Raw genomic sequence first — 12185 nt, 5'->3', positions numbered from 1 at the left:
CAGAGAGCAAGGGCAGGGAGAAAGACAACTCATCTCACTCTGATTTTCACAAGTTCATCTGAGTTTATACTGTAAAGATACAATTGTAGGAAATTGAATACAAACAAACATCACCTATGTTTGGTCACATTAAAATACTCTCTTTTCTCATTCCCTCACTCATTAACAGTTACTATCTGTTAGCCTCACATTTGTTATTGGCAAGGCTCTACCGCTGACAAAAAACTACGTGCTTTACTAAAATCTTTCACTAGTTACTCAGCTTAACTAAGTCAACAGCAGCAAAATACCTTTTTGATTATTATCAAGTTGTCTTCTGTTTTGTGTTAGAATAGTCTGCTTACCTACAATTTTACTTGGAAAAAAACATCAGTTAAAAACTTAGATGTCAAATATTTCATAGATGCATTTCTACATTGCTTCTTCAACACCCAGCTGATTACAATTTAATGAAAGAATTGCTTCCTTCAAAGACTAGCTTTCCTTGTTAGTAAAGAACCTTTAAGTAAACTTGAATCTTCTAGCATTTAGATAGAAGTGTTAAAATGTTAAAACTGAATATACTAGTCCACTTATATTCAAAAAAGAATTTGGGAGTGTTAAAAAAGGATAACATTGGACAGAACTCTTGACTCTGCAGAAAGACACATTTTCAATTATAAACAATTCTCTAACTCTCTGATAATGGAAACTTATCTATGATACACTGAAAGATAAAAATCAAAAGCAATTCAATTAATGGGATTAAAAAACTATGATATTGATAAATCGACACATTCATGGTTGCAGCCTCTTTTAAAGGTGCAGGGGGTCTGGTTTAGCACAGTATTTACTTTGGATATGAGCCCAGTTCTGCTGTAGGAAAATTTATTTTAAATTTGAAAGGCACATTTTCTTTCATAGAGCAAAACTATTACCAGAAATAATTTCAGTAATACAACTGAAGTATTTTGTTATAAATTTGGAATTAAATCACTATACAAAATAATTTATCAGAAAGGAAAGTACTGGAATTCTGCTGGTTGCTGGAAACAGTCATCTAACAGCATTTTCGTGTTTTCTAACTTGCAAAAAAGATGGCAACCATGAGAAAAAATAAAGGATTAGCACATATCAGAATCTATATTCCCATTTCTTATCAAGTGCCATTTACTGCTGTGGAGACATCACTTAATGTTATGATAAACACCTTGAGAAGAAAAGACCACCACATACAAAAAACCCCAAGAGGCAAGAAATTGCTCTGTTTGCACAAGTGTCAGTTCTGCAGAGGACTGTGCAGAATGTATCAATAATCTCTTCCTAATAAATGTTACATTAAAACATTTAATATTAACTACTGCAAGCAGTTAAATAGAACAAGGCTTCCAACCAGAATTTGAGTTTAGCTCTGTATGAGCTGAGAAAAGAAATAAATGTTCTGCTGCAGATCCTCTCAGGCAAATTAAGGAGCAGGGTTGAGATCTTCCAGAGGGAACTGCCAACACCTTTAGCTGCACTGACAGACTGACAGGATGGCTTACCCCTGGACTTCCAACCTCATGTCTACATTCTGTCTTGCTTTCTTTCTAAAACAGGCACAGAGACTAATGGTAATGTTCCCTTCCTCAAGTTCTTTTGGGGTTCTTGGGCCAACACTTTTATAAAACTCAAGCTGATGCTGGGATTTTTTAATTTTTTTTTTTTTTAAAGTTTTTCACATCTATAGACCCATCTAAATGAATGGCTGTCTTGAATATAGAAGAACCACAGAATAATTAGAGCTGGATGGGACTTCAGGAGGTCACAGTCCATCCTCCTGCTCAAAGCACGGTGAATACTGAATTCAAACTTCTCCACTCTATAATCCATTAACAAGTGATTCCAGCTCCTCTTTTCACACCCTGAATTTCTGCACACCACCCCCCCCACCTCTGTGCAAGCTCATCTTCAGTCAATACAGAACCCAGGATAAGAAAATGTGCACTGCTACTGTACTGGAAGTGCTTTGAGTATATCCATAAAATGGCATGAAAAGGGGAGAAAGTGACATAATTTGGTGAGACTTATAATAAGGTCCTGGCAAGATTGCTCTCTAGGGACTGCTAAGAAAATCATGTCTTCACAGGTACAAGAAAAACTACTGCTATAGATCAAAAACTGGCTAAGAGAATTAAGAACAGGCAAAATACTGTGTCAAGCCTAATGATTTCACCTGAATCATGGTAGTCGAGATTTAAAGTGGCATTCCAGTACAAGCAAGAGGAGGGACAGGAAAGAATAGCAATAGAAATAACAAGAGAGGCCTCGCATCAGAAATGGTGATCTGAAGCTTCTGCTCTCTCATTCCTTACTGAAAGCGGAGGAGGAGATAGTCAATGAAATCAGCAACATAAAATTTTATTAAAAAACTGTAGCAAGCCCTAGGATGGCTGTTGAAATCAAGAATTTTAAAGAAACATTATACCTTTGCACAGATAATAGCCCTATTCAGAGTTGCAGTTTAAGTTAAAACTCAGGTTGCATTTTAAAATATTTCTATCCATGGTATTAGTTCCAAATTATGCACACGTGCAAACAAAAGAAAAAAGACAACACAAAACCCCCAAACCACATAAATGGTTCAAAAGCGGACAGACTGCTCAATATATATTAGATGCAGAATATTTATTTCTGCATCTTCTCCTGATGTACATGACAGTGATCACTGATCAGATCACCAATCTGTCTTGGTCAGTATGGCATTACTTGTAGACTACTGAAGTCAAAATGCCATAGAGCCTGGTAGAAAGACTTAATATCTGCCACATGTCACATCTGGGGATGATGTGTCACTGAATGAGCTACTGGTCTGAACCTTATTCCTTGCAGGCAGGCATCTGTGTTATGTAAGTCACAACACAATGAGATTCCTACCCAAGAAATCAAGGACAAAATGACATGGTGTCTGAACTGCATTCTCAAATTAAATAATGAAACTCGAATAGCTTAAAACCAGTATCTACAAATATAATTAATCAGAAATATTTATTATAAATTTTGTTTGATGTTTTTGTACTAAAAAATACATGCAAAAAGCTATCTTCTAGCTGGCTAGATTATAGTCTTCTTCGCACAATGGTACTTAAGTGCACAGATTCATAAACCATGAACAAACATACTCTTTGCAGCAAGCTTTTTTGGGTCTTTTTCTCGGTGTGTGTCCCTTACCCTATGGTTGGTGATTTTAGGTGTCCGTTTGTTATAAATAGAAATTCTTCTATTCATCATTTCCTATTGTTCTAATTTAAGAATTTATTATGTAGCCAGGGAACAAAAATCAATAACACCTGACCTGAATGAATGAGATATTATGCACAGCGAATTGCTGAAGTGAGCATTTTTCAATAACTTAAAGATTTAACTCTGAAAATAAGTTTTAAAATGTTCGTCTAAACCAGTCATGATTGCTTATGAATAATGGATGTATCTGAAGAAAACAGGTCTGGTTGCAAAGCAATTATCTGTGGAAAAAAGATCATAAAATTAGCTAGATAATGCTCTTATACTGGAGAAATCTGTCCAGCCCATCTCAGCTGTAGAAAATACCTGTACCAAGCTCGGCTAAGTTACCAAGCTGAATGTCACAGCCTTGTGTAACTGCCGTCTGTGTAGCACTTACTCTATCACACAATAACCACCAGTTCAGCACCGTTCAGGAACACTGAATGGACGCAAAAAAGAAGGAACACTGTCTTCTCCAGGACCCCTCCTCAAGTTCTTTGCTCTACAGGAGTTCCCTCTACAAGCTTTACATTTATGCATAGCAGCTCACTCTTGCAGAGGTGTGTGACCTACATTCACCACTTCTTCAGCTTCTGGCCATCAAATGTAAGACAAAAAACATGAGAGATCCACTGCGCAATGAACAACTCTACAGAACATAAAATCTTACACATTGCCTCCTGAACTGTCATTTCTACAGCCAAAAAACAAAGGAGCTTGCTAAAAACATTTATGCTTCATAAACACTGGCAGAATAGAAAGCCAGGCAAGTTCTCCATTTATCAGCTAACTCTAACAAAGAAATTATCAAATAAACATGCAAACATTGAGGGATTTTAGAACTAGATTTCTCTGAGGTGTTGTGAAATGCTGACAGCACCATAAATGTTCACAAGCAAAACATAATCTATCGGAAGACTATAAAGATGTAATATGACTGCTTTTGACAGAATTATCGATTGGACAAAAATCACCCCTCTAAATAAATACTTACCATAGTCGTTATCATAAAAAATAATGAATTTCTGCCAGGCATATTCTGTGACCACCCTCAAGATGACATCGTTTAAGTAGACAGGGGGACGGACGGACAGCGTGTAGTCATCGTTGCGGTTGCTCCTGGTGAGCCCGCAGCCGCTTCTTGGTGTTCCTGCCGTTGAGCGCTGGATGAAGAGGTGAGGGATGTGCATGGCATCTGCCAGCGACTGCAGGGATCCTGCGGACGTGCAGCCGATGGAGCTGACAAGGGCCAGGATGCCTTGGTTCATCAGGTCACAGGCTGTAAGAAAACACAGCGATATTCGAGGTGAGAGCAGTTCAGTGCCTAAGGCATATTTTGCTGTTGGAACACGGACTCTGGGAACTGAAATACAACAGGTTCAAATCAAGTGAAAGACGGATAAAATTTTGCACACTGAGTAATTCAGAACTAGAATTCACTAAAATCACAAGGCTTCTCTATTCACTTCGAGCTGTCTTGTGGTGAAAGGTAGAAGAATGCCCTGTCCACCTTGCCTAAAAATGAATTAGCTCATGAAAACAAGACCCATCCCCGGGCCTTCTGAGGCACATTAAGAACTGATTCCAGGTACTGAATTAACACAACAACCCAAGGAGATAAGCACTTTGTCAAGTCTAGCACAACAGCTCCATTAATAGGATCTTTGCATTATACAGCGAAAACGAAGAAACAACAGCTCAGGCTTGCTGTCAACTTTTGAAGACAAGTGAATACAATTATGTCCACTAACTTGTCCAAGCAAAAACCAAGTTTGGTTTTCAGAGATAGATGCAATCATCTTCTGTAACTTAATTGGGTTTTTTATAGAAAAACACAACAAAACAAAAAAAATCTAGTCTTATAAATAGAAAAATGTTTTCAAAATTCACCATACACTATACATTTATTCTCCCCACTTCCATAAGAAAGGCATGGAGTTTTTAATGCAAAAACCCAACACCTTGTAACTAATGGTCCTGTTAATGAGGGCTGAGTTACAGCAGACAGTCTGAAGTACAATACCAATGACATCCACATCAATACCGAAGGTGTTTATCATGATTAAGATTAATGTTAATGCAATCAATAAATATAAAAAGAATTAGTAATGAATAGGTCTGTAATTTTGAAGGATTACCCTGTGAAATAAAGCAGAGTCAAGTGTTTATACTGAGTTTCTAACAGACTTGAGAGCTTGAATGAAGAAACAACACAGGCTTGTAGCATAATTCCTCTGAGCACACCCAAGGCTAAATTTTGAAATACTCATATTGCCACTAGCAAAGCTACACATGCAGTTAACCCGCATTTATACATTTAAATTAGGTAATGGGATGGTAAAGAGTAACGTGTATTTACATATGAATATCTAATACTAAACTGTGCAATTACTTATTTAGAAAGAATATTCTGTGCACACAACAGGTGCAGGCAAAAACAAGAAATGAACATGTGAGAATATATTCCCCTAAAAATATGAAAACATATTTTAGCGCCAGACCTGTTGTCTCATATCATATGGCTCTTACTCACAGTGAGTAATGTTTTACTCCACAAACACTTAGTGATCTCAATGGGAATATTTACAGTGTGAGGAATGGAGTTCCACATCCAGGCCCACGTGGAGATTGACTTTGTAGGCAAAGGACAGTACTGGAGGTAACGAATGCAGAGAACTACCTTCTCCTAAAGCCAATGTGTTATTCTCATTAAGATACAGACATCTGGAACATGCCATGGTGGATTCCCAGGGCATACTGATGCCACGGAGTCTCCATCTGATGGGAACACTTCTGAATTCCTTCGTGCAGGTAAATATGAGGGCAAGTGTTCCCACAGAATGGTTTCAAAGTGTTTTGGCTCAGGATAATGTTCCCTCTGTATATGCTCTGAATGTAGCTCAGGTTTTGGGCCAGTTTTTGGCCTTCAGATTAAAGGTAATACATTTTCAACAACCACAAGCATCCTTTTTCAGAAAAGGACCAGATATCACTGGTAATTGGACAAAAAAATTATCATTATTTCACAAGTTTCTAATATTCAGAACATTTCAAAACAATCTTATCAGCTAGTCATCTTTTATGCTGCTTGTTACATTCTTCACCATCACTTTCAACAAAGATAAAAGGCTCGTCAAATTATCTTTTAAGGGAGATACTGAATCTCTTTCTTGATATAGTTCTCCTGCACCAAATACTATAATATCTAGGTTGCATATCCCAGTGAGAATGCTACTGCTTAAGAAACACTATTTTTATTTATACATTGATCTATCCATTGATAAAAACCTGTAGCTATTTACATGTCAATAGATATCTTCATAGCTAGTTATCAATAGAAAAATAACATCACTGTTAGATTTTGCAAAAGCCTGATTTTAATTCAATGAAAATTTAAGTCAACATGGTCCTGATGCCACCTGTTCAAATAAAGTATGTAGTGTGACCCCACAGTCTCTCAAAGACGACGTTTAAAAGTATAGCACAGTTGAACTGCATTACAAAAATAGTTTGAAAATGTCTAAATTTCCAGGGACTTTCAGACTGAGAATAACCAGTACACTCCCTGTAATGCTATGAAGTGGGAAACATGCTTTTTTGCGAAAATTCTTATTGAAACATGAAGGGGAAGAAAACAGCACGGAACATTTAACTCCACAGGGCCAAATGCCAGTACTGGCAAACAAACTGAATAAAGGATTAAAATCATCTCTCTTGACACTGCACCACATTTGTTACAATAGCCTCAGGACTCAAATTGCCCATGTGGTTCTTTCTTCCATGATGCGCTTATGAGAATCATGTGTGCTGGATTGGGGCAATATGCACTTAATTATGCCGCAAATAGACCTTATTCCTGTACACTTGGAGACTATTTAATACACAGAGTTAGCTGTTGGAGAAAGGGCTGTTATCTCAGAGGTGGGCTTTTCTAGAAAATGAGTGTGTGAGTTACAGAGTTTGCCTCTAGGTCAGTCTGACTGGATTATTCTTTGAACAGAATTGTGTTTTCTACAATATATACAGATACAAAGTAAAACCTATACAGTATGTCCAACTATCATGTATGATATTCATACATTCTTTAGTCCAGCAGAACTTCTGTTGGCTCCAGCCGAAGAGTTGATTGGTAAAAAGCATAAGACTGATGTCTACATGCTTTCTTAACGCTTCTTCCTCCTCACAAACAAAAGCTCTATTAAATCCTTTTCCTAGTGATCCAAATCTCTCAACTCTATCTTATCAATTGATTAAAAGCTCTAGTTCAAACACATTTGAAATCCTGGTTGCACTCCCTTCCTGAGCCTGCAATATCCAAGTTGTATTTTGTCCCATCTGCATTTAAAAATCCACACAATCACACACACACACACATATATATATATATAAACGGACTGAAATACTATCTTGCCATTCAAAACTCCGTTGCAATTTCATTTACTACAAGCTCCTTAGAGATTGTATTTCTAACTTGGCATTTAGTCTACTGCCAATACGATCAAGGAATATTAGTTTTCCATCAACTAGAGAAAGAAAAATATTGCTGTGTCTTAAGTCCTCAGTCAGGACAGTAGAAATGTCAAATCAAAATGGACTTGTACACAGCTCCATTGCAAGTTTAACAAAGAACAGAAAATTGGTAATAATGTTTAAAGAACACCATTGATCCATACCATAAGTTACGCTTTAACGTGAGTTGTCCAGACAGTAATTCCATCTCATAACCACCAGACTGCAGGTACTATTAAAAACTGGATCTTCACCAGTTAAAGGAATAAAACTGATGACAGAATTTTACACATTGTGTGGAGAGAATATCAAGAATGTCTATGAAATAATTTAAAATGTTTCTTCATTATACATATATATAGCACATAGCATGTATAGCACACACTGGCATGCAGCCAGCATTACATTTAACTCTTAGGCTTATCTTGTCTTTCTCAAAATTTCAAGTTACTGCATTTATAACACTGGTGGTCCAATCTCCAGTAACAAAAAAGTGATCTTCTAGAGTAAAATCTCTTTTAAGTTAGGTTGGCATGGCATCTAAAGAAAATTAAACAACTAATTTTGTGTTCAGTATGCTATTTTTAAAAATAAATAGTTTACATCTAGGCCATCAGCTTTTATAAGCACTTCCAGCAAAGCAGAATTTAAATGGCTATGGTTACAAATGTGTCCTTAAAGCATGTTTTCTGTAAAATGGTACCACTGGTAGGTCCTTAAATAACTACCAGTTGCTATAATTGATTGATAACCCCCACATTATAAATAAGAGCAAGTTTGAAAACAGATGCAGGAATAAATAAGAGGCACCAAAAGACTACTACGATCTAACTATTGCTATGAATGTGAGCATTTTCTTACTTGTTTCTCCTTTTCCCTGATAAAAAAATCACCCTCTTGCACCACAAACTGATGAACCAAATTGAAAAAAAAATTAGTGTAAGATCTCCGGAGACACTTCAGTAACAGCCTGATTTTGCTCCCATTTAAATGGTTAAACAAAGTCAGACCAACTCTTAACTTTTTTTTTTTTTTTTGAATAGGCTAAATACTGTGCATAAAGAGTAGGTAGTATCCCTATAAATAATAAGAGATGCATTCTAAGGTCCTCTTCATCTTCCATAATTTAGAAACTATCAGGTTCCTTCCCGAACTGTAGTGTTGTTTGACTGAGTATATGGTGAGCGAACAGAAATTAGATCTAAACCCTGTTCCCAGAGTCCCGGTCCCATGGGCCTGAATTGGATGCCCCAACATCATTCCTCCAGATGTCCTTTTCAAAGCTGGCGTCATTTCAATCTCATTGCTCCTGGATGGTTTCCACATATTACCTACATAGAGTAGTGCCTCAAAGTTATTTACCTGAACATGAAGCTGGGGAAAAAAAACAACAACTCTCTTTACCAGTATCTCTGGGGATGGAAATTGAAGGGTTATAAACTGTTTTTTAACCTGGGCATCTACTCTGTGTTTTGGAAATGCTCCAAAGACTCTGAAACCAGCAGGGCTCCATACAATTGGGCCAGATTAGCTTTCTATTGATTTCTGTAGAGGGTGGGTACAACCTTTCCAGAGAAATATTTTTTATCTTCTTACTCATTTTTGGGGCCTGTACGATTCATCACTGGTTAGATCACAGGTTCCCTGGAAAGCTACTCAGATTTGTTCCCCATTCCAACCAAATAGGCAGGAACCTACAGTCTAGTCAGAAGTCAGGGAGAAAAATCTAGGCCATGAGAACCTCAGGTTTTTGCCATACATTAAGCCATGAAGAGAGTATTTACAAATTTATTAATGCATTCTGGAAATTCATCATCCCTTCCATCACCCTATATGTACTACTCCACATCCAAATCAAGATAAACAGCTGATTCAAGTGGAAAAATACACCAGGCAACTTGAGTACCTATATATGGATATTAGGCAATCAGAACTTCTATGTAGCTTTGAAAATATAAGATAGTATTTCTTGTTTACTTTGAGAATAATATGCTGCTGGCTGCTCCTCAAATCCTTTCTTAGTTTCAGGATGCTAAGGAAAACCAAGGGAACATAGTATGCAAATTTCCTCTTGCAAATGGCAAGGAATAGGGTTAAAATCTATTTCTTTCAATGAGATGTTCAGCTTCCTCCTCCTCAAGTGGCCATGCTAGGTACAACACAATTTTTTTGGTCTTTGTCACCTTTAAACAATAGTTCCAAAACATTCCATAATTCATTGCAGAAAGATAATGTATTCACATGAAAAAAAAGCCATGAACACCTACAAGAAGTTTAAAAAGATAAGTACAGGTCTTTTTGTTTGGTGCTCATCATCTCATATGCAAGAAGTAAGGATAAAAATGGGATTATGAGGCCCATGATCAAGTGAGCCTGGCCTAAAATTTTCAAAAAGTCTTTTTAGCAACTTTTGGATAGCAATTCTGCTCTTGCAAATTATTTTTCCTTTACAACACAATGGTTCATCCCAGACTTAGAACTGAATTATTTTGAGATGAGTGACAGCACATTTTTAATATATCCTGAAAAATATTCAAAAGGAAAGAAGGGTAAGATGGGGGGGAAGGACGGATGGGGCGGGGGGTGGAAAATAGTATTGACGGGATTTTAAAGAATACTCTTCTCTGCAGTGCAGATAACACACTCTGTCCTGTTCCTCTTCTTGATAAGGTTATAGAAAGCCATTTCATTTACATAATCTCTGCAAACATTAGTCAAATTCTCCCTCCCCTCCACTACATTATACACAACTCAGATTGCTAACAGTATTTTAAATTCATTTGTAATTAACCTTTAAGGGATTTTAGTTTGTCATGACTGTAAAACAAACTTCTGTTTGAGTCTTAACAGCTGTGCTTCCTAAACCCTGGGATTTCTTTGTTTGGGGAAAATAATCCAAACTTCTGATATCCAAGAGTAATAATATTACCAGAGAGGGCATTTGCATCTCCCTTGCACAAAACACCACAACCACTTTTGGATATTTTTATTGAAAAGCATTTTGTAAGAGTACTTTCTGGGTTAGATTTCTTCCTGTATATAGGCTTTGCCAATTATGGTAACATTATATCTATCACATTAAAAATTAATATTTCATCTGAGCCTTGAAAAAATAAACTAGAAGTTTCACAAGTTTGGAGGGAGGCAAGATTTGTCTACAAAAGGTATTTTGACACCATCTTTTGCAGGACACAACAGGAGAGCCTGAAAGAAGCACAACTTGCAACAGCTAAATGGAGTGCTCCACAACTTTTCTTTTTGGACAAAAGTTCACTTGTATTTATCTTTTCCTGCTAGCCAATCTGCAGCTCTTCTGTTCAGTTCTACAGAGGCACACATGTCTTGCCAGATTATGACACCAGCTAGAGAAACAGCAGTACAACTTATATTTTTCAAATCTGGTTTCATCTGGCATTCAACAATTTGCACCCAGGCTCCTAGCCCTTCAAGAAGCCTGAACTGCTTTGAAAAAACATTTAAAACCCCCCAACATTTTAAAGAAGTTACACAGCCTCAAATCTTTAGCTGAAGAGTGGCTTTAGCTGCCATCTCCCCTAGCACGTGAACACGAATATACTCCCAAAACAGTGCCAAAGATTTTCAGGGTGCATATGGATGAGAGGTAAAAGCTGTGGCTGTATTGCTGACAGACCTAGAAAGATGAGACTGTGCCAGTCAGCACTGTTGTAGAAAGTTTTGATACAAATGAAAGGAAAGAAGGAGGTTAAATTCAGGCCAGGCAGTGACATTCATTGGAGAAAGGACTAGAGGCACATGAAAACATTGACCTCTAGGATGCCAGCTTCCCAACTGGGATGACTATTTGCAAAGTTAACGCAGACCATTGGAAAATAAAGAATGCAAGGAAATCCAAAATCCTCCCTTTTTTTGTGCTGATCACTCACTGACACAAGACAAATCTCACCTACTGCCAGCATCCTTGATCAAAGTATCGCATGAGCAATTTCCATTCATCCATTGAGCAAAATTAAAACTTTTCATTTAATGTGTAACCACTGACAGATTACACTTGATTACCTATTTAATGATGAACAATACACTAACTTTAGTCCACTGTGCAGCTTCCTCCATCTCTTACTTTGTTCATCCTTGCCTTTGCACTGTTGCTGAATCTTTTAATTTCTCTAACCAGCACTGTTTGAGAAGTTATTAAGCAGCACATAGTGTCTGATACCCTTTTTAACAGCTAGCTTGCCTGCCGCAGAGCAGACAATTGCTGCATAGCAGCAATTATATGGAAACAAAAAGGGTGAGCCTTAAAGCAGCTTAATATAAAATTAAAGACAATTTTACCAAAAGATAACATCCTGATAAAAATCATAGGGACTTACTCTAGTTCGATGTTCTCTGAAAGTCTGTGCAGAAGTGTTGGGGAAAAAAACATCAACAACAAAACCTTGAGCATCAACAAT

General features: G+C 37.1%; 1 protein-coding gene across 3 annotated transcripts in view; it reads right to left on the bottom strand.

The window, feature by feature from the left end:
- GRID2 (glutamate ionotropic receptor delta type subunit 2) overlaps positions 1 to 12185 on the bottom strand; it is a 746686-nt gene that overhangs the window by 307641 nt on the left and 426860 nt on the right. For all 3 annotated transcript variants that reach the window (XM_032999394.2, XM_032999395.2, XM_032999396.2), the window contains one exon: positions 4238 to 4522. In XM_032999394.2, coding sequence (XP_032855285.2) covers positions 4238 to 4522 — 285 coding nt within the window. The remainder of the gene's footprint in view (positions 1 to 4237; positions 4523 to 12185) is intronic.

Source organism: Tyto alba, unplaced genomic scaffold, assembly GCF_018691265.1.
Source record: "Tyto alba isolate M040663 unplaced genomic scaffold, T.alba_DEE_v4.0 Super-Scaffold_6, whole genome shotgun sequence".
NCBI lineage: Eukaryota > Metazoa > Chordata > Aves > Strigiformes > Tytonidae > Tyto > Tyto alba.
Note: the sequence above shows the minus strand (reverse complement) of the source record. Positions and strands in the feature narration are given on the sequence as shown.